The following is a 23,903-nucleotide window of genomic DNA, read 5'->3' on the forward strand; positions in this document are numbered from 1 at the left end:
CAGCTCAGCAGACAGTATCACACATGATAGGATTATATACACAGCTCAGCAGACAGTATCACACAAGAGAGGATTAGATACACAGCTCAGCAAACAGTATCACACGGGATAGGATTAGATACACAGCTCAGCAGACAGTATCACACAGGATAGGATTAGATACACAGCTCAGCAGACAGTATCACACAGGATAGGATTAGATACACAGCTCAGCAGACAGTATCACACAGGATAGGATTAGATACACAGCTCAGCAGACAGTATCACACAGGATAGGATTAGATACACAGCTCAGCAGACAGTATCACACAGGATAGGATTAGATACACAGCTCAGCAGACAGTATCACACAGGAGAGGATTAGATACACAGCTCAGCAGACAGTATCACACAAGAGAAGCTGTGATCCAGGCTCAGCAGGCTGTATCTCACATGAGAGGCTTAGATACGGCTGCGCTGGCCGCTCCCGGTGTTTGGGGCTCTGGAGAGGGTGAGGGAAGCGCCTGTGGCCCTCAATGATGTGAGGAGAGGAGCATGAGCCATGTCTGGGTGTACTAACATGGCCGCCGGAGGTGTAGGTGGCGGAGCTAGTGCTGACTGACCAGTGTTCCAGGCGGGGCCAGCCCTGTGACGTAACACAGCAAAGCATGCTGGGAGAGGAAAACTCCAGGAACCTGAGGGAAAGAGGAAGTTCTGCTGGAAACGTCCTGTAAAGAGGCTCTGATGTCCGGACAGCGGGAGGGAGAGCCCCGGCATGAGGAGTAGGTACCGGGGAGCCGGGAGCTGCATTCAGTAGTGCAGTGTGTGATGTCTGTCACAGCTGGTGCTTCAGTAGTGCAGTGTATGATGTCTGTCACAGCTGGTGCTTCAGCAGTGCAGTGTATGATGTCTGTCGCAGTTGATGCTTCAGTAGTGCAGTGTATGATGTCTGTCACAGCTGATGCTTCAGTAGTGCAGTGTGTGATGTCTGTCACAGCTGAAGCTTCAGTAGTGCAGTGTGTGATGTCTGTCACAGCTGATGCTTCAGTAGTGCAGTGTGTGATGTCTGTCACAGCTGATGCTTCAGTAGTGCAGTGTATGATGTCTGTGGCAGTTGATGCTTCAGTAGTGCAGTGTATGATGTCTGTGGCAGTTGATGCTTCAGTAGTGCAGTGTATGATGTCTGGCAGTTGATGCTTCAGTAGTGCAGTGTATGATGTCTGTGGCAGCTGATGCTTCAGTAGTGCAGTGTATGATGTCCAGACAGCGGGAGGAGGAGGACAGGAGGGCTGTAGAAGGAGGTGATGATGGAGGAGGACAGGAGGGCTGTAGAAGGAGGTGATGATGGAGGAGGACAGGAGGGCTGTAGAAGGAGGTGATGATGGAGGAGGACAGGAGGGCTGTAGAAGGAGGTGATGATGGAGGAGGACAGGAGGGCTGTAGAAGGAGGTGATGATGGAGGAGGACAGGAGGGCTGTAGAAGGAGGTGATGATGGAGGAGGACAGGAGGGCTGTAGAAGGAGGTGATGATGGAGGAGGACAGGAGGGCTGTAGAAGGAGGTGATGATGGAGGAGGACAGGAGGGCTGTAGAAGGAGGTGATGATGGAGGAGGACAGGAGGGCTGTAGAAGGAGGTGATGATGGAGGAGGACAGGAGGGCTGTAGAAGGAGGTGATGATGGAGGAGGACAGGAGGGCTGTAGAAGGAGGTGATGATGGAGGAGGACAGGAGGGCTGTAGAAGGAGGTGATGATGGAGGAGGACAGGAGGGCTGTAGAAGGAGGTGATGATGGAGGAGGACAGGAGGGCTGTAGAAGGAGGTGATGATGGAGGAGGACAGGAGGGCTGTAGAAGGAGGTGATGATGGAGGAGGACAGGAGGGCTGTAGAAGGAGGTGATGATGGAGGAGGACAGGAGGGCTGTAGAAGGAGGTGATGATGGAGGAGGACAGGAGGGCTGTAGAAGGAGGTGATGATGGAGGAGGACAGGAGGGCTGTAGAAGGAGGTGATGATGGAGGAGGACAGGAGGGCTGTAGAAGGAGCTGATGATGGAGGAGGACAGGAGGGCTGTAGAAGGAGCTGATGATGGAGGAGGACAGGAGGGCTGTAGAAAGAGCTGATGATGGAGGAGGACAGGAGGGCTGTAGAAGGAGCTGATGATGGAGGAGGACAGGAGGGCTGTAGAAGGAGCTGATGATGGAGGAGGACAGGAGGGCTGTAGAAGGAGCTGATGATGGAGGAGGACAGGAGGGATGTAGAAGGAGCTGATGATGGAGGAGGACAGGAGGGCTGTAGAAGGAGCTGATGATGGAGGAGGACAGGAGGGCTGTAGAAGGAGCTGATGATGGAGGAGGACAGGAGGGCTGTAGAAGGAGCTGATGATGGAGGAGGACAGGAGGGCTGTAGAAGGAGGTGATGATGGAGGAGGACAGGAGGGCTGTAGAAGGAGCTGATGATGGAGGAGGACAGGAGGGCTGTAGAAGGAGCTGATGATGGAGGAGGACAGGAGGGCTGTAGAAGGAGCTGATGATGGAGGAGGACAGGAGGGCTGTAGAAGGAGCTGATGATGGAGGAGGACAGGAGGGCTGTAGAAGGAGCTGATGATGGAGGAGGACAGGAGGGCTGTAGAAGGAGCTGATGATGGAGGAGGACAGGAGGGCTGTAGAAGGAGCTGATGATGGAGGAGGACAGGAGGGCTGTAGAAGGAGCTGATGATGGAGGAGGGCCAGCCCCTCACATTTCCAGGTAACAGACAGGAGTAAATACAAATTCTTTGTCTGTAAAGTCTGGAATTCTTTGTCTGTAAAGTCTGAGTCCAGTCTCTGTGTCTCCTGCAGAGAGATCCAGTCAGAGGACAACACCAGAGAGATGTCCACGTCCTCTCCTTCCACAGGACGGTCAGGTAATGGAGATGTCACCGTCCTCTGTAGGATGACGCCTTGTGCTCTTGTTTTATCCAGTACTATTCTAGGTTTATACTGGTGTAATGAGCTGGAGATGGCGGGATTACAGCCGACCACAGACGCTCCATGTTCTCTGCTTCTTCCTACAAGTCTTTGACTATGGAGACCACTGGTGGGAATAAGGAGCCAATAGGTTTATGTCCCTGAGAGGAACGAGTCTGGTAGAAGCCGATCTCTTCCACGGAAACCACCTGCAGCATGTCCAGCCAGTGGCGTGCCTCAGCCCTCGTCCACATTTCCGTTTTTCACTGATGTGCGCTGTCCACATTTTCCATTGACTGCAAACATACCCATTAATTTAAATATGTCTGTTCACATTTGTGCCCCTACACATTAGTAATGCCCGCTCTGTGCCCCTCTCAGTAGTAATGCCCGCTCTGTGCCCCTCTCAGTAGTAATGCCCGCTCTGTACCCCTCTCAGTAGTAATGCCCGCTCTGTGCCCCTCTCAGTAGTAATGCCCGCTCTGTGCCCCTCTTAGTAGTAATGCCTGCTCTGTGCCCCTCTCAGTAGTAATGCCCTCTCTGTGCCCCTGTCACGGTGGGGAGTGGGGGAAACCCCCGACCGTACGGTGTCAAAGGGTAAAAGGGGATCAGCCTGGCCAAAAGGAGTAATAAGGGAGCAGGTCACCTCCTACAGCGTCCCTAATCCTCTCCCTGACTCCTCACCATATGAGCGGACCCCGATGGTAGGACGGCTCATACTCTGGTTTCCTAGAGACTCTGAGTCGCCCTGGTAATCCCTGACCAAGGAGCCGGGAAGAGACAACCTGTTCATCCCAGTCATGAAGGAACAGGAGTCTCTCTCTGAGGCCAGGCTGCCAGGAGAGGGGAACACATACAGCATATGGAGTAGGCAAGTAAACAAGACTAGTAACACACTTACCTGCCACAGTCACACTGACTGGAACCCGTGCACTAGTGCTGGTGTCCACACCAACATTAAGGACACAGCACAAACCACAACCACACAGGAACCCAGGACACCCATAGCTGCAATAAACGTGAGACAGGGGAAAGTCTAGCAAACATGCTGGACACCAAACATCACCAGCCATATAACACAACATAAGACATACAACACGCCCTGAACATAACCCACACAAACCAACAGATAAGAAGGGAAAGAGACACCATAATAACATCAATAATCACGAGGGTGCCCCTCACTGGACAGATGGTAAAAGCCAGGAACAGTGAACCACCAGCACACACCAAGGCTGGAGGAAAACCCAGCTTCAGGCATCCAGCAGAGGCTAAATAGCCCAAGCAGTCTCTGTGCCCCCCCCCGAGAGTAGTAATGCCATCTCTGTGCCCCCCCCCGTGAGTGGTAATGCCCTCTCTGTGTCCCCCCTGAGAGTGGTAATGCCCTCTCTGTGCCCCCCTGTTGGCACAGCTGGCGCTGCAGTGCTGTGTGGGAGGAGCACAACCAGATTACCGTATCCTCCTACATGGTCCAGCAGCGCGATCTGTGTCTGAATGTTGAAGCAGAGAAGGGAAGGAGCGCGGGGAGCAGAGCGGTCAGTGAGAAGTTTATTGGGGCTCTAGCAATGAACACTTCCATCTGTATTGATAGAAGCACCCCCCCCCCCCCCGGCACGCCTGTGTGTCCAGCTTTGCCGAGGATGCATGTGTACAAGGTTTTTGGCTGTGAGCCGCCATCTAGGTCCAGCTTCTGGAAGACCTGCAGACAGTCGGCTCAGGTTGTCGGGGGGTAGTTCAGAGCTGGATGCAGATGAAGGAGGGAGTTATATTAGAACTGGTGCGGGGGGGGGGGGGGGGAATTGGCCTCCAGGGCAAAGTAAGGATTACCACATCAACTTGGTGGATGACATTTTTGAAATGGCATTAAAGGGGGATCTTGTAGTTATAAGGTGACTGGTGTAGACTGGGATATTTCCAGTGCTCTTACATGTAGGAGCAGGAATCTAATAGATGCACTTACAGGAGCAGCAGCTCATCACATCCCCCACAGAGGAGAGGACGTTCTAGATTTAGGCTAGCTTCACGCTAGTATTGTGAGATCCGGAGAACAGTCTGCGGGTCTCTCTGGATCCGGCATTGCTGGGATCCACTGCGTGCAGCGGTAAGTAGTCCGGACAGGATCGCAGTGGCTTCTGGCAGATCCAGAGAGACCCAGTACGCTGTTCCCTGCCGGATCTTCCAATCGTAGAGATCTGGTGTCGGAGGTTCATGTGGAGGAACATTTGGGTTCCAGCGATGACTAATGTTTATGGGAACGATCCTACACTACAACCAAAGTATTAGACTTTAGAAAGAAGAACTTCAAGGAATTGGGGGAGGATAACGCAGCAGGAGCGAGCACCCAGTGGACTCCATTAAAAGTGGTCGTCTTAAAGGCAACCAAACTATATGTCAGACAGATTAGTAAAAGGAAGAAGAGCCCTCCCAGGTTTACTAGAGAAGTAACAAATATAGTAAAAGATGAGAAGAAGCATATAGGAAGTCTAAAGACTAGAAGTGAAGCCAAGAGATAAAGCCTTCTTCAGGTCTATCAGTGATAGAAGAAAAACTACCATTACAACAATCAGAAATGGGGATCAGGCTATGGCTGAGCGTCTGAATATCTCCTTTTGTTTAATATTTTGAGTCGGCGGCTCTCAGAATCGTCACTTGTATGGGCAGGGCAGTTACAGTCGTAAGAGAGGAGCTTCAGGGATTTCAGAGGCTCAAAGGGGTTGTCTCATGACAAACAATGGGGGCGTATTGCTAGGGTATGCCCCCATTTTTTTTATAGGTGCGGGTCCAACCGCTGGGACACGGAGCCCCGAAAGTGAAGGAGAGCGCACTGTGCATGCGTATTTGCCCTCCATTCATTTTCTATGGGGCCGGCAAAAATAGCTTTTTCCCTTGAGCCCATAGAAGTGAATGGGAGCGATGGGCAGTCATGCGTGGTGTGCTCCCATTCACTTCTATGGGGACCGGGCTTGGTGGTGGCTGGACCGGAGACCTCCAGCTACCACCTTGCATGACTTCGTTCGCGATATAGGTGCGGGTCCCAGCGGTGGGACCTGCACCTATAAGACAATGGGAGCATATCCTAGCGATATGCCCCCAATGTCTGAGATGAGATAACCCCTTTAAAGTCTAACAAGGCCATGGGGCCAGATGGCATCCGAGTCCTTAAAGAACTCCAGTCTGTGACTTGATTTGTTTAACCAGTCCCTCTTAGGCCGAGTTCACACTTCAGTAATTTCCATCAGTTATTGAGCGCTACAACCGGGTGCGGGGAGAAAACACAGAGCAGTGAGCCTAACATCTGTAGTAGTAAAATGATGGAAACCCTCCTGAAAAAGAAGATAATCGACCACCTAAAAACTAACAATGTACTGGCCCTAAAACAGCATGGCTGCTCCGAGGGCCGATCATGTCAGACTAATCTTATAGATTTCTTTGACTACGAAGAAGGTTCCGTGGATGTTGCTGGCCTGGATTTTAGCAAAGCCTTTGATACAAAGCCACAGCCAAAGCTGACAGATAAATGGCTGAAGATTGGACTTAATCCGCGGATAGTCCAGTGGATCCGCGGTCATCTGTTGGACAGATATCAGAGGCTTGTTGTTAATGGGGTGCATTCTGAGTATGTAAGAGGGTTGACGTTCCTGGAGGGGTTTGTAACATGGAGAAGATTCATCCGCACTAGATAAATGGTCCAGAAGCACAGACGCTGAACCCCAGGGGGAAGAAGAGGAGCTTCCGGCAGTGAGAATTTCAGGGAAAGCAGGGAGGTCACGTGATCGTCTCGCAGCGTTGGATGCAGGGTGGATTTGATTTAAATCAAACCGATTTAAATCGCAATTTAAATTACTAGTCAGTAAGGCTTGATTTTAGGGCTGCAGTAAACGAATATTTTTGTAATCGAGTATTCTATCGATTATATTTCTCGATTCATCGAGTAATCTAATAAGAAAAAGCTACTTAAAATAACGTACGTAATTAGGTATGTATAAAGTTATTGGTTTGAAGGGGTTAATAACTTTATACATGCCTAATGCCAAGGTGGTGCTTGCAGCCTCCATTAACCACTCTCTCTCCATCTGCCTCCCCCCAGCCTCTGATCTGCCTCCCCCCAGCCTCTGATCTGCCTCCCCCCCAGCCTCTGATCTGCCTCCCCCCCAGCCTCTGATCTGCCTCCCCCCAGCCTCTGATCTGCCTCCCCCCCCAGCCTCTGATCTGCCTCCCCCCCAGCCTCTGATCTGCCTCCCCCCCAGCCTCTGATCTGCCTCCCCCCCAGCCTCTGATCTGCCTCCCCCCCAGCCTCTGATCTGCCTCCCCCCCAGCCTCTGATCTGCCCCCCCCAGCCTCTGATCTTCTTCCCCCCAGCCTCTGATCTGCCTCCCCCCAGCCTCTGATCTGCCTCCCCCCTCCCCCCAGCCTCTGATCTGCCTCCCCCCCAGCCTCTGATCTTCCTGCCCCCTCCCCCCAGCCTCTGATCTGCCTGCCCCCTCTGGTAACGCAACCCCCCCTCCCTCCCCAGTATTAATCATTGGTGGCAGTGGCCACAGGGTCCCCCCCCTCCCCCCCATCATTGGTGGCAGTGTCAGTTCCGATCGGAGCCCCAGCAGTGTAATGCTGGGTCTCCGATCGGTTACCATGGCAGCCAGGAGTCACGCTACTGAAGCCCTGGCTGCCATGGTATGTTAGTGAGCAGAGAGCAGCGCATTATACTCACGTGCGCTGTGGCCGCCGGTCGCTCCTTCTTCTGTCTGTGCGGCGGATTGCTAATGCTTACAGCATTAGCAATGCGCCGCACAGACCTATGAGAAGGAGCGACCGCCGGCCACAGCGCACGTGAGTATAATGCGCTGCTCTCTGCTCACTAACATACCATGGCAGCCAGGACTTCAGTAGCGTCCTGGCTGCCATGGTAACCGATCGAAGCCCCAGCATTACACTGCTGGGGCTCCGATCGGAACTGACACTGCCACCAATGATGGGGGGGAGGAGGGGGACCCTGTGGGATATGGCCGGCACAGTCATTGGTAGCGCAGTGGCCACAGTCCCTCCCCTCCTCCTCCTCTGTCCTCATTGGTCTTCAGCGGCAGCCGCGCACAGTGGGGAGGGAGAGACTCCCTCCTCCTCCTCAGCTGTGCCGGCCGGCTCAGTCCTGCCTCTCTGGCCTCCGGAGGACACGGAAGCGGTGAGTGAGACGCTTAATTTCACTCCCGCTCCGTGATCACGTGATCTAAACGATTCCTCGATGCAGGGAAACTGCATCAATGAATTTTTTGACTCGATTTAATCGAGTTATTCGAATAATCGTTTCAGCCCTACTTGATTTAATTCATAGTTTTTTACATAAAGATTCATATTTGGACAATTTTTCTGTTGTACTTAGGAAGGAGAAAAATGTGTTTCTTTGGTCATCTTCATCACAGCACATCTCGTGATGTTGCCTCATTCGGGCCACCAGGCCTTGCATTTCTTTGTTGCAGTGTTTGCATTTTGCACGCATGCCTGCCTTACCGATGGGTAAAGGAACTTCAATAAAATATTGCCAAACTGGGTCTCTTTTACGGCCTACTGCCATTATAGTTTTTTTTCCTCCAAGGAAAGAATGTGATAAACCTCAGGTCATACACACAAAAAGATCCAAAGACTTGTCTGTCTGTGGCTGTGCAGTACTGTGCTCAGAGAGATTCACTTTCATTTTGTAGTACTCCTTGTCTGCTTGCCTTTTCCTCCTTACACTTAGTTTCACTTTCTTCTTGTGCAGATCTATTCCACTCCAAACAATCAGAAAAATATTGTTTATATTCTATTTACTGAACTTTAAACTTAGGACTGAAGGGGTTGATTCTGTATTTATAGGTTTGTAGAAGTTAGGATTAAGATCTTTTTCTCAACTCTTTTCATGTTATAAATTCAGTTTTGAGAACTCCAAAATTAAACCAAGCGTCTGTGATAATATCTTGTAGGCAGAGAAACTGCCCAGTAATCTTACAAAAACCTCTGGAAGAGCATGACATCGTGAATGGATTAATGGGATTTAACAAAAAATTAAACATATACAGCCTTATTCTACATAATTAAAAAAGGTAATCTTTATTTCATAATGAAATAACCTTTGGATGGTAATATATTTTCCTCAAAAAGCATTTTATATAAAAAAAATCTGATTTAAATAAAACAAATCCGATTTTTTTTATATATTTTTTTTAAATCATTGATTTTTATCCACCCTGATTGGATGTGACATTATCTCAGGAGCGCCTATGAGTAGGGCGCGCTTTGAGCTACAGACTGGCGTCCTAAGCAGCGCTTCGGTTACCAGCAACAGGAAGCGCGGAGAAGGACAAACTCACTGAGGAGTCTGCAGTCCCTCCAGTGTTGGTACCTCTGAGGGGGTGAGTGTTTTGGGGCATTATGTTATGCTTCCTTATGCTGATACAGTTGTATTAATGTAATTTCAGACAAAACCTAGGAAAGTGGTTACTAAGAGGAAGAATAAGGAATGTGCTCTGTGTAAAACTGGGTTGTCTTCGGATTGGGAAAAGAAAATGTGTCAGTCCTGGATTGATAGAACAGTGGCTGAAGAATCGCCATCTTTTTATAAATGTCTCCAGGCATTAGTCAGATCAGAGGTTAATTCTACTGTCATCCCAAAAAAGTCTTGGGGGAGAAAGATCCTAAAATGAGGCGCCATGAGTCTGTACAAGAACATTTATCATCTGACTCTGAGGAAGAGGAGATACACTTTTCTTTATTTGGACATTCTGATGATTCATCTCTATCTTCCTCTGAAGATGGTGAAATTAGTGGTAGACCATGTTTTCCCATAGAAGATACGGAAACACTCCTGAAAGCTGTACGCTCGACTATGGGCATTGAGGTGACAAAAGAGCCCTGGTCTATACAGGACATTATGTTTGGTGGTCTAGAATCCAGACACGACAGCACTTTCCCAGTTCACAAGAATGTTTCTGCCCTAATAAAAGGAGAATGGAGAAAGCCTAACAGGAAGGTTTACATCTCAAAAAATATTAAGAGTAAATACCCCTTTAAAGAAGAAGATTCTGCTACATGGAATAAGGCTCCCAGGATAGTTGTAGCGATCTCTAAAGTTTCAAGGAAGACGGCTCTTCCCTTTAATGATATGGAGATTTTGAAGGACCCATTAGATAGAAAAGCCGATACCTTTTTTAAAAGGGGCTTGGGAGGCATCCACTTCTTCTTTCAGACCAAGTATAGCCTCTACCTGTATGGCCCGGTCCCTTTATAGTCTCGCTCTCTGAATTAGAAAATCAGCTAAAGAACAGATGCCCCAGGGAAGAGATTTTATCATCCCTGCCAACAATGAAAAAGCGGCTGACTTCCTGGCAGATGCCTCTGCTGATTCTGTCAGATTGGAGGCCAAATCTGCCGCCTTGTCAAATTCGGCACAAAGAGCGCTTTGGTTAAACAATTGGGGTGGAGATCTCCCATCTGAAAACAAACTATGTGGTGTCCCCTGTGAAGGGGAATACCTGTTCGGGTCAACTCTGGATGACTTATTAGATAAGGCTGCGGATAAAAAGAAAACATTTCCAGGGTTCCAGAGCTCTTTCCCCTCTAAGAATAGGTTTAACCGTTCCTTTCGCCCCTTCAAAAGTAAGCAGGAATCAGATAAAAAGTCCAGGAAGGACAGGTTCCAGAACCAAAGGAGAGGTAGAAGTTATTTCTTCAATCAGTCCTTTGGAGATAAAAATAAACAGGATCAACAATGATGCCGGAAGTCAGGTGGGGGCAGATTAAAAAATTTCTCTGCAGCCTGGTCCCAGATTTTGTTAAGTTAGTGAATTCTAGACTCCATTCTCAATGGGTTAAAATTAAAATTCCATCTGGCTGCTCCAGTAAGATTCTGAATTAGAAAAGCTGAGGGCAAGGACCTCCAAAGGTAGTATTTTCCGAAATACTACCTGTACCATGGGCCACACAAGAGAGGCAGCGGGAGATTAGAGAGGGGAACAAGTGGCTCAAGAACTGGTGTAGGAAGGAGGGGTTTGGGTTCCTGGAGAACTGGGCGACTTCTCTATCGGCTACAGGCTCTATCGTAGGGACGGGCTGCACCTTAATGGGGAAGGGGCAGCTGTGTTGGGGAAGAAGATGGCTAGAAGGTTGGAGGAGTGTTTAAACTAGGGACTGGGGGGGAGGGTAATTATGTTATAGAATGGGAAGATAGTGCAGATAGAGACTGGGGGAGGAATGGAAGGAGGGACTAGAACAGTTCAGAAGGAAAGGTGTAGAGTAAAAAATATACATAAACCTCTCAAATGTATGTATATTAATGCCAGAAGCCTGACTAATAAAACTGGTTAACTGGAGTTAGTGATGTGTGAGGAGGACTATGACATAGTGGGAATAACTGAGACACGGCTGGATGATGGCTATGACAGTGGGAATAACTGAGACACGGCTGGATGATAGCTATGACAGTGGGGATAACTGAGACATGGCTGGATGATAGCTATGACTGGGCAGTTAATGTACAAGGTTACAGTCTGTTTAGAAAGGATCGTCAAAACCGGAGAGGGGGGGGGGGGGTCTGCCTTTATGTAAAGTCCTGTCTAAAGCCCACAGTCCGAGAAGATATAAGTGAGGGACATGAACATGTGGAGTCACTGTGGGTAGAAATACATGGAGGCAAAAACAATAATAAATTACTAATAGGAGTTTACTATAAACCACCTAATATACCGGAGTCCACAGAAAATCTACTACTAAACGAGATAGACGAGGCGGCAAATCATAATGAGGTGGTTATTATGGGGGACTTCAACTACCCAGATATAGACTGGGAAACTGAAACTTGTATATCTCATAAAGGAAACAGGTTCTTGGCAATAACCAAAGACAATTACGTCTCCCAACTGGTTCAGGACCCGACTAGAGGGACGGCCATACTGGACTTAGTATTAACCAATAGGCCTGACAGAACAACAGACGTGCAGGTCGGGGGACACCTGGGAAATAGTGACCACAAAGTAATAACCTTCCAATTATCATTCAAAAGAGTGTTTCTACAGGGAGGAACAAAAATACCAAACGTCAAAAAAGCTAAATTTAGCCAACTAAGAAAGGCCATAGGCCTAACTAAATGGGACAAAGTCCTCACAAATAAAAATACAGCCACAAAATGGGATATCTTTAAAAGCATCCTAAAATCTCATTGTGAGAGGTACATACCGTATGGGAATAAAAGGTTAAGGAACAAAAAGAAACCAATGTGGATAAACAGAACTGTAAAGAAAGCAATAAATGACAAAAAGAAAGCATATAAAACACTAAAACAGGAGGGGAGCGAGGAAGCATTGAAAAACTATAGAACATGTAAAAAACTAATAAAAGCGGCCAAACTAGAGACTGAGAGATTAATTGCCAAAGAGAGTAAAACTAACCCTAAAATGTTCTTCAATTATATAAATGTTAAAAAGTATAAATCTGAAGTTGTCGGCCCGTTAAAGAGTAATGAGGGGGGAGTCGCAGAGAGCGACGAGGAGAAAGCAAAGCTGTTAAATATTTTTTTCTCCAATGTATTCACTGAGGAAAATAAACTGTCAGATGACATGCCGAATGTTGAAATAAATTCCCCATTAAAAGTGTCCTGTCTGACCCAGGAAGAAGTACATCAGCGACTTAAAAAGATTAAAATAGACAAATCGCCAGGACCGGATGGCATACACCCCCGTATCCTAAGGGAATTAAGTAATGTCATAGCCAGACCCTTATTTCTGATATTTGCAGACTCTATACTGACAGGGAATGTCCCACAGGATTGGCGCATGGCAAATGTGGTGCCAATATTCAAAAAGGGGCCAAAGACAGAGCCTGGAAACTATAGGCCGGTAAGTTTAACATCTGTTGTGGGTAAACTGTTTGAAGGTTTTCTGAGGGATGCTATATTAGAGCATCTCAACGGAAATAAGCAAATACCGCCATATCATCATGGCTTCATGAGGGATCGGTCATGTCAGACTAATGTAATCAGTTTCTATGAGGAGGTAAGTTCTAGACTTGACAGCGGCGAATCAATGGATGTCGTGTATCTGGACTTCTCCAAAGCATTTGACACTGTACCACATAAAAGGTTAGTATATAAAATGAGAATGCTCGGACTGGGAGAAAACGTCTGTATGTGGGTAAGTAACTGGCTCAGTGATAGAAAACAGAGGGTGGTTATTAATGGTACATACTCAGATTGGGTCACTGTCACTAGTGGGGTACCTCAGGGGTCAGTACTGGAGGGGTCACTGTCACTAGTGGGGTACCTCAGGGGTCAGTATTGGGCCCTATTCTCTTCAATATATTTATTAATGATCTTGTAGAAGGCTTGCATAGTAAAGTATAAATTTTTGCAGATGACACTAAACTGTGTAAAGTAATTAATACTGAAGAGGACAGTATACTGTGTATATATACACTACAGAGGATAGTATACTGTATATATATACTACAGAGGAGAGTATACTGTGTGTGTGTGTATATATATATATATATATATATATATATACTACAGAGGACAGTATACTGGTATACTGTGTGTGTGTGTGTGTATATATATATATATATATATATATACTACAGAGCGATCTGGATAGATTGGAGGCTTGGGCAGATAAGTGGCAGATGAGGTTTAACACTGACAAATGTAAAGTTATGCACATGGGAAGGAATAATGCAAGTCACCCGTACATACTAAATGGTAAAACACTCGGTAACACTGACATGGAAAAAGATCTAGGAATTTTAATAAACAGCAAACTAAGCTGCAAAAACCAGTGTCAGGCAGCTGCTGCCAAGGCCAATAAGATAATGGGTTGCATCAAAAGGGGCATAGATGCCCATGATGAGAACATAGTCCTACCACTTTACACATCACTGGTCAGACCACACATGGAGGACTGTGTACAGTTCTGGGCTCCTGTAAACAAGGCAGACATAGCAGAGCTGGAGAGGGTCCAGAGGAGGGCAACTAAAGTAATAACTGGAATGGGGCAACTACAGTACCCTGAAAGATTATCAAAATTAGGGTTATTCACTTTAGAAAAAAGACGACTGAGAGGAGATCTAATTAATATGTATAAATATATCAGGGATCAGTACAGAGATCTATCCCATCATCTATTTATCCCCAGGACTGTGACTGTGACGAGGGGACATCCTCTGCGTCTGGAGGAAAGAAGGTTTGTACACAAACATAGAAGAGGATTCTTTACGGTAAGAGCAGTGAGACTATGGACTCTTTACTGTAAGAGCAGTGAGACTATGGACTCTATACTGTAAGAGCAGTGAGACTATGGACTCTATACTGTAAGAGCAGTGACACTATGGACTCTATACTGTAAGAGCAGTGAGACTATGGACTCTTTACTGTAAGAGCAGTGAGACTATGGACTCTTTACTGTAAGAGCAGTGAGACTATGGACTCTATACTGTAAGAGCAGTGAGACTATGGACTCTTTACTGTAAGAGCAGTGAGACTATGGACTCTATACTGTAAGAGCAGTGAGACTATGGACTCTTTACGGTAAGAGCAGTGAGACTATGGACTCTTTACTGTAAGAGCAGTGAGACTATGGACTCTTTACTGTAAGAGCAGTGAGACTATGGACTCTTTACTGTAAGAGCAGTGAGACTATGGACTCTATACTGTAAGAGCAGTGAGACTATGGACTCTATACTGTAAGAGCAGTGAGACTATGGACTCTATACTGTAAGAGCAGTGAGACTATGGACTCTTTACTGTAAGAGCAGTGAGACTATGGACTCTTTACTGTAAGAGCAGTGAGACTATGGACTCTATACTGTAAGAGCAGTGAGACTATGGACTCTATACTGTAAGAGCAGTGAGACTATGGACTCTTTACTGTAAGAGCAGTGAGACTATGGACTCTATACTGTAAGAGCAGTGAGACTATGGACTCTTTACTGTAAGAGCAGTGAGACTATGGACTCTTTACTGTAAGAGCAGTGAGACTATGGGCTCTTTACTGTAAGAGCAGTGAGACTATGGACTCTTTACTGTAAGAGCAGTGAGACTATGGACTCTATACTGTAAGACCAGTGAGACTATGGACTCTACTGTAAGAGCAGTGAGACTATGGACTCTTAACGGTAAGAGCAGTGAGACTATGGAGCTCTCTGCCTGAGGAGGTGGTGATGGTGAGTACAATAAAGGAGTTCAGGAGGGGCCTGGATGTATTTCTGGAGTGTAATAATATTACAGGCTATAGCTACTAGAGAGGGGTCGGGGATCCAGGGAGTTATTCTGATTGCCTGATTGGAGTCGGGAAGGACTTTTTATTCCCCTAAAGTGAGGAAAATTGGCTTCTACCTCACAGGGTTTTTTTGCCTTCCTCCTGGATCAACTTGCAGGATAACAGGCCGAACTGGATGGACGAATGTCTTTTTTCTGCCTTATATACTATGTTACTAAAAGATCAAGTATCAGCTCTAGGAAATTCGGCCATGGAAAGCGAGGTTCTAAAATTTGTAGAAAAATCGATTTTATTCCCGGTAGCAGAGGAGGAAAAAGGCGAGGTATTTTATTCCCTCCGTTTTTAGTAAAAAATAAAAAAAAGGATGGTTCATTCAGAACTATAATAAACCTAAAGAGATTGAATCATTTTCTTCAGATCAAAAAGTTCTAAATGGAAACTATAAAATCGGTCATAAAGCTTCTTTCTCCTCGCTGCTTCATGGCAGTACTCGATCTCAAGGACACATACTATCACGTTCCAATTTTTGCAGGGCATCAGAAATTCCTAAGAGTCGCAGTCAGAATAGGGGGTCAGTTACGGCATTTTTAGATTCAGTTCTTTGGCCTATCCATGGCTCCAAGAGTGTTTACGAAAATAATCGCAGAGATGGCGGCTCATATAAGGGAGAGGGATATTCTTTTCATACCATACCTGGATGATTTTCTGATTGTAGGAAAAACAGAAAATGCCTGTAAAAAAGCAGTAGCTGCGGTATCAGAGATCCTGAACAGATTAGGATGGATTTTATATCAAGAAAAATCAAGACCGCATCCCACCAGAAGACAGTCTTTTCTGGGATTGATTTTAGATTCTTCTTGCCAGAGCTGTTTTTTGCCAGAAGAAAAAGTAATTCTCATCCACAAAAAAACTAGGCTCCTGATCAGAAATCCGGTGACCTCAATAAGGAAAGGGATGTCTATCCTTGGATCCCTCACATCTTGTATTCCAGCGGTAAGATGGGCACAACTCCACTCAAGGGCGCTCCAGTGGGAAATCCTGTCTCTTTCGGAGGAAAACAGCTCCCTAGATGTAAAAATAAGGATATCAGATCAGACTCTTCAAAGCTTGACATGGCTGGAGAGGGAAAATCTAATTCAGGGTGTTCCGTGGAAGCTTGAAGATCTGATTTGTCTGACTACGAACGCAAGTCCCTGGGGGTGGGGAGATCGCATTCAGGAGATCTCCCTTAAAGATTGTTGGGAAAGTATCCAAGAAAGAGGCTCCATCAACCTGAAGGAGCTGATGGCCGTGAGCCTAGCGATTAATTCTGGAGAAAAATTAGACCATTCTCGGTGGCGCTGGTGCAGTAAAGGACTCGATGCGCAAGAAGTACCAATCAAGGTAATCTTTTTATTAAAGTTGGTCTACGCGTTTCGGGGGTAGAACATCCCCCTTCCTCAGGACAATAAAACTTATTACATTTAAAATACAGTGTTTCTAGTTCTTTTATGCACTCAGTTTGAGCGCAATGTGTGCAGGTCACATGGGCGGAGGGGAGGTCGGGGGAGTGAGTGTTTGTCTGGTCGCTAGGATACCCGACACTCCCCCAGGGGCAGGTGGCCAATCGTTTTTCTTTTTGGGTTGTTCTGGTGCCCTATAGTCCCTCCTCCTGGCGTGTCATAGGTGGTAGTTGTCCCGATTGGTCTAGCATCCGTGTGACGTCCCTGGGGCGGTGCTTGGATGACGTGGCTGGGGCCGCCCATCGATGATGTCAGTGGGCCGATCTTTCTGTGCGGCATCTGGATCGCATCAGAGGGAGAGGCGGTGCTCAGCTGACGTGTAAGTTCTGGGCTGCCGCTGGTTGGACCAGCGGCAGACCAGAAATAACACGTCAGCTGAGCACCGCCTCTCCCTCTGATGCGATCCAGATGCCGCACAGAAAGATCGGCCCACTGACATCATCGATGGGCGGCCCCAGCCACGTCATCCAAGCACCGCCCCAGGGACGTCACACGGATGCTAGACCAATCGGGACAACTACCACCTATGACACGCCAGGAGGAGGGACTATAGGGCACCAGAACAACCCAAAAAGAAAAACGATTGGCCACCTGCCCCTGGGGGAGTGTCGGGTATCCTAGCGACCAGACAAACACTCACTCCCCCGACCTCCCCTCCGCCCATGTGACCTGCACACATTGCGCTCAAACTGAGTGCATAAAAGAACTAGAAACACTGTATTTTAAATGTAATAAGTTTTATTGTCCTGAGGAAGGGGGATGTTCTACCCCCGAAACGCGTAGACCAACTTTAATAAAAAGATTACCTTGATTGGTACTTCTTGCGCATCGAGTCCTTTACTGCACCAGCGCCACCGAGAATGGTCTAATTTTTCTCCACTTTTCTGCATAAACCTATCCTGACAACCGGACCACGGCAAGGGATACAGACCAGGGGCAGCAGACGCAGTTCTCTCCTTTCCCGCAAACTGGACAGGTAATCATCCAGCGAGGCGATTCAGAGGCGTTGTGACCATTCACAACCCCTTCTGGAAAGCATAACCAGTAACTTCTGTGTCTATACCGAGTGCTGTGAGGTTCTAGACAAGAGGCGCTGCCTCCTCTCTTTTCTCTTTTCCCTTTTATAGCGATGAATTCTGCTCTTCCAAGAATAAGAGGAAAAAAATCTAAGAATTATGATGGACAACAAGATGGTAGTCTCGTACCTAAACAAACGGGGGCACAAGGTGCAGAACTCTAATGCAGAAAGCCCACAGTATCCTCTTACTAGCAGAAAAAGAATGTGCGTCGATCTCAGCGGTACATATGAGGGGCGTGGAAAACAGACAGGCGGACTTTCTCAGTCGTCACCCTCTCTCTCAGGGCGAGTGGTCTCTAGACCTATCCATTTTCAAGAAGATAACACCCCTCTGGGGACAGCTGGACAAAGATCTGTCTGATTCCTTGATGCAGAAATGGAAATTTCCCCTGACCCTACGCCTTTCCTCCTCTTCCTTTGATTCCTCGTGTGTTATGGAAAATCAGGGAAGAAGGGGCGAGGGTTATCCTCATTGCTTCATTCTAGCCAAGAAAGTCTTGGTTCATGTGGCTCCTGATCATGTCAATCCTGGATCCATGGGTCCTTCCAGAGATCCGGGGTCAGTTGAGCCAAGGTTCAGTATTCTATCCAGACATAAAAAAATCTCCACTTAACTGCCTGGAACTCGAAAGGTACATGCTAGGGAGGAAGGGATTTTCCGATGCCTTGATTTTGACTCTTCTTAAGAGTAGGAAGAAAGTAACAGTAGCCATCTATGCCAGAGTGTGGCAGAAATTTTTTGATTTTGCGCATATCCAGATTAATGACATCCCATCTTCTGTTCCCATTTATCTAATATTGGAGTTCCTTCAGAAGGGTCTAGATCTGGGACTAGCAGGAAATACCTTAAAAGTACATGTCTCAGCTCTGTCGGCCCTTTTTAATCAGGACATTGCAGGATGCCCATGGGTATCTAGATTCTTTAGAGCAGTGGACAGATCCACCCCGATAGCTTCAGTTAGACCTCCGCTTTGGGATTTAGATGTAGTTTTAAAGGCTTTAACTCGTCCTCCATTTGAACCTATAGAGTCCAGCTCCATAAAATGTCTCACCTTGAAGTTATGTCTCCTAATAGCTTTAACATCTGCTCGCAGGATTAATGAGATTCAGGCCATTTCCATGAATCCTCCTTATACCACAATTTTAGAGGACAAGGTTGTGATACGTCCAGATCCGACTTTTCTTCCAAAAGTTGTTTCCAAATTTTATAGATATTAAGAGAATATTCTTCCTACCCTGTTTAAAAACCCTGGGTCAGAAGAGAAATCCCTTCACTGCCTAGACGTCAGAAGGGCTTTGATTAACTATCTTTCTCGCACTAAAGATTGGCGCAAATCTTCTTCACTCTTTATTCTTTTTCAAGGAGTGAATAAGGGTGTTGCAGCCTCTAAAAGTTATATTGCTAGGTGGATTGTTTCAGCTAGTTCCTTGTCTTGCCTATCTTCGGGGTTATCTCCTCCAGCGGGTCTCAAGACACACTCTACCAGGGCAGTGGCTACCTCCTGGGCGGAAAGATCCTCGGTTCCCATAGAGAATATTTGCAGAGCTGCCACCTGGTCTTCGCCTTCAACCTTTTTTAAGCACTATCGGCTTGATTTAAACTCCTCTCCTTCTGGGTCATCCTTTGGGGAAAAGGTGCTTCTTTCTACTCTCCCACCCTGAAATTTCCTCTGGTAATTCTCTCGTGGTGCTGTCATAGGCGAAGGTAATTAGATTTTCCAGAGCCCATGACAGCACCCTTATATTCCCTCCCTTTATGGTTATCTTATGTTCACACGGGTGTAGCAAAAAAAAAATATATAGAATCTTATTAAACTGAATTTATTATTGACTGTCTAACGTTATGTTGGTGGCCTTCCTCCGATGCTTGGATATCACACTGAGGAGAAGAGTGTACGTCCTTTTATTCTGCAGGTTTCCTGTCTGTGGGGGCGGATCCTCTCTCCTCTTGTGGTGCTGTCATGCGCTGTGGAAAATCAAATTAACGGTAAGTAATCATCATTTTCTGCCGTCAATCTTCTGTGTTTCTATTTTTGGTTGTCATGATAATTAGGCCCCCTGCACTGGGCTGTATCCATTGTGCGGTGTACAAACTGTGAAACTACAAAATACGGATGCAGCCCATGTGCCATCCGCCATTTTTTCTGATCGCATGAAATATAATGAGTCCACGTTTTGCAGACCAGTATAGGACATGTTCCCACTGTTTTGGGAATGAAAATACGGATGCTGCAAAGTGCACAGGTCGGCGACACACAGACCTGACTCATATTTCGCAGATCTGCAGTTTGCAGACTGTAAAACTTATATGGTTGTGTAAATGAGGCCTTAAAAGGGTTGAAAAGTATAACTGTGCAATGATAAGGTTTTATGGAGTTTAACCCCTTTCCGACCAGCGCTGTAAAAGTACGGAGCTGTGAGAAGTGACTTCCCGACCAGTGCCATAGAACTCACTACATAAAGTGACACATCATATTTGCAAAAAATGGCCTGGGCAGGAAGGTGAAAACTGGCCTGGCGTAGAAAGGGTTAAATACAATGTACATGCTGTAATAATATGGTTTGCATTATTTTGTACTTTATATTTTCCTTCTGGTAGCGCCCCCTGCTGTTTATCCTTTTGGCTAAAATTCTGGTCCTGCATTCAGGGATGGACACATGCTCAGTATCTTCTCTGCTCCCTCCTCCTGTCAGTGCCGGTGCAGTCATCTCGTGGAGAAGCAGTGCAGACTCCTTTACTTCATCCCTACTTGTATATTCATGGAGGTATATAGCTGTATCTCTCTAGACAGTGGGGCTAGAGGGGAGGGGGGCATCTATTATGGGACTCGCTGGGGCTGTGTGTGAGGAAGAAAAAATCTGGAGAAGGGCCTAAAAAGAGCTGGCTGCAGCGCACTTCTGGGAGATGCAGGTGCTTGATAGTCACATGGGACGAGCTCCTGCCTCCCTTGGTAAAATAAAGAGACCAGAGCTGCAGAGGAGGGAGTAAAGAAGCGAACTAGGATGAAACTTACACTGGAGAGCAGCACTTTTTGCATAGTTGTACTTCAAATATTGGCATGCTTTACTCCCCGTTTCTCATTTTCCATGCAGTTTTTTTAGACAATGCACTGATTTTTACAGTATTTAACATAATTTATAACAGGATAAAGAATGTTAATTCTACAGAGACAGATGTGAGGGGTGATGATCAGTGTAAGGAGGACATTCCTACAGAGACACATGTGAGGGGTGATGACCAGTGTGAGGAGGAGATTCCTACAGAGACAGATGTGAGGGGTGATGAGAGATACAAGGAGGACGTTCCTACAGAGACAGATGTGAGGGGTGATGAACAGTATAAGGAGGATATCCCTACAGAGACAGATGTGAGGGGTGATGACCAGTGTAAGGAGGAGATTCCTACAGAGACACATGTGAGGGGTGATGAGAGATACGCGGAGGACATTCCTACAGAGACACATGTGAGGGGTGATGAACAGTATAAGGAGGAGATTCCTACAGAGACAGATGTGAGGGGTGATGACCAGTGTAAGGAGGAGATTCCTACAGAGACAGATGTGAGGGGCGATGAACAGTGTAAGGAGGACATTCCTACAGATAAGAGCCCAGGTGAGTAGTGACCACTAAATGAAGCAGAGATGAGTCTGTAACTGTAACAACCCTGAATTGGACTTCCAAAATAGCAGGCGCCTTCCCCAGGTACTTGGTGTCCCCCAGTACTCAGATCCCCGCCAGGACTTTGAGGAGGACCAAACTGTGTAATACAGTCCTGATCAAAAGTTTAAGACCACTTGAAAAATGGGACAAAAATCATATTTTACATTGTTGGATCTTAACAAGGTTCCAAGTAGAGCTTCAACATGCAACAAGAAGAAATCTGAGTGAGACAAAACATTTTTTGAGCATTCAATTAATTGATAATAACGATTAAACTGAAACAGGCTGTTTTTCAGCTGATCCAAATTTTAGGACCACATGCTTTAAAAGGCCAAATCTGTGCAATGATGTGGATTCATTGTCATTTTCTGTCAGGTAGTCACACGTTGTGATGGCAAAGGCAAAAAACCTCTCCCTTTTTGAACGTGGTCAGGTTGTTGAACTGCATAAGTAGGGTCTCTCACAGCGCGCCACATTGCTGCTGAGGTCATTTGGAATTTCTTATAAGATCCTGAAGGTTATGGAACAAAGTCAAGAGGAAGACCCCCAAAAATGTCATCAGCACTGAGCCGGAGGATCCAATTGGTTATCCGTCAAGATACTGGACGATCCTCGAGCCAAATGAAGGCCCTTACTGGTGCTGACTGCAGCCCCATAACCATCAGACGGCATCTGAGACTGAAGGGCTTCAAAAACAAAAAACGTCTTCTAAGACCTCGTCTCCTTGAACGCCACAGAACTGCTCGTTTGGACTTTGCATGAGAGCACCAAACATGGGACATTCAAAGGTGGAAGAAAGTTTTATTATCTGATGAGAAAAAATTTAACCTTTATGGTCCTGATGGTTTCCAACATTACTGGCAGGACAAGCAGATCCCCCTTGAGATGTTTTCTACGCGCCACAGTGGAGGGGGCGCCATAATGGTCTGGGGTGCTTTTTCCTTCAGTGGAACAATGGAGCTTCAGAAAGTGCAGGGGCGTCAAACGGCCGCTGGCTATGTCCAGATGTTGCAGAGAGCATTCCTCATGACTGAGGGCCCTCGTCTGTGTGGTAACGACTGGGTTTTTTAACAGGACAACGCTACAGTAGACAATGTCCGCAGGACAAGGGACGTCTTCCAGGAGAATAACATCACTCTTTTGGCCCATCCTGCATGTTCCCCTGATCTAAATCCAATTCAGAACCTTTGGGGATGGATGGCAAGGGAAGTTTACAAAAATGGACAACAGTTCCAGACAGTAGATGGCCTTCATGCGGCCGTCTTCACCACTTGGAGAAATGTTCCCACTCACCTCATGGAAACGCTTGCATCAAGCATGCCGAAACGAATTTTGGGAGTGATAAGCAATAACGGCGGGGCTACTAATTACTGAGTTCATGTTTTGGCGGGGTTCAGTTTTTTTTTGGGAGGTGTGTTTCTAATCTTTTGATCAGCTGAAAAACAGCAAGTTTTCAAGTGGTCTTTTGATCAGGACTGTACAAAGCACATATCGCAGCACTAGCAGGTAAGAAGAAAGCCAGAAGATAGGAACCCATCAGTAGATGACTGGACCAGGATGGGGATGGTAATCAGACTGATGAGAAGTAAAAATGGAAACGCACCAGTAGTTTCTATATATAATGTACTCAGATAAAGATACAAAATATGATAGATGCAGAATAATTAAGCAGGCAGCATGCAGAAATAAGGAAGTCGCTTAGCTTCAGGACGCTGCCGAGACTCCTACGACATGCGCCACTGCCCAAGACTGGTGTTTAATAAGCAGTGATTGTAGTAGAATCCAGCAGACATCTGTAATACAGCACCACATACCTCTTACATCCAGTGAGGTCTTCTCTGATGTAGATGTTCTCTTTCCTCATCTTCTCTATTCACCCCAGACCCCCATGATGATTTCTTTCAGCATCTCTTATCTCTGCAGAGTTTCACAAACGGGAATCTTTGTTTCTTAGGCTACTTTCACACCTGCGTTCAGGTGTCCACTCGTGAGCTCCGTTTGAAGGGGCTCACGAGCGGCCCTGAACGCAGCCGTCTGGCCCTAATGCATTCTCAGTGGAGGCGGATCCACTGAGAATGCATCCGTCTGCCAGCGCTCAGCCTCCGCTCCGCTCAGTGAGCGGACACCTGAACGCTGCAAGCAGCGTTCAGGTGTCCGCCTGGCCGTGCGGAGGCGAGCGGATCCGTCCAGACTTATAATGGAAGTCAATGGGGACGGATCCGCTTGAAGATGACACCATATGGCTCAATCTTCAAGCGGATCCGTCCCCCGTTGACTTTCAATGTAAAGTCTGAACGGATCCGCTCAGGCTACTTTCACACTTAGAAATTTTTCTAAGTTATAATGCAGACGGATCCGTTCTGAACGGATGCAAACGTCTGCATTATAGGAGCGGATCCGTCTGATGAAACATCAGATGGACCCGCTCCGAACGCTAGTGTGAAAGTAGCCTTACTTTTCCATCATCCTCACACCTTCTCAACGTCCCACCCTGCCACCCCCAATAC

At 46.8% G+C, this 23,903-nt stretch overlaps 1 protein-coding gene across 4 annotated transcripts in view; it reads left to right on the top strand.

Annotated features, from left to right (window-relative positions):
- The first annotated feature begins 702 nt into the window (after positions 1 to 702).
- LOC122928761 (oocyte zinc finger protein XlCOF6.1-like) overlaps positions 703 to 23,903 on the top strand; it is a 30,528-nt gene continuing 7,327 nt past the window's right edge. The window contains exons 1-2 of one of the 4 annotated variants that reach the window (XM_044281948.1): positions 703 to 761; positions 2,816 to 2,880. In XM_044281948.1, the coding sequence (XP_044137883.1) occupies positions 724 to 761; positions 2,816 to 2,880 (103 nt within the window). In that variant the 5' untranslated portion in view covers positions 703 to 723. Of the gene's footprint in view, positions 762 to 2,815; positions 2,881 to 17,336; positions 19,724 to 20,222; positions 20,503 to 23,903 lie in introns of those variants that run through there. The other 3 variants (XM_044281949.1, XM_044281947.1, XM_044281951.1) reach the window with 3 other exon arrangements.

Source organism: Bufo gargarizans, chromosome 2 (assembly GCF_014858855.1).
Source record: "Bufo gargarizans isolate SCDJY-AF-19 chromosome 2, ASM1485885v1, whole genome shotgun sequence".
NCBI lineage: Eukaryota > Metazoa > Chordata > Amphibia > Anura > Bufonidae > Bufo > Bufo gargarizans.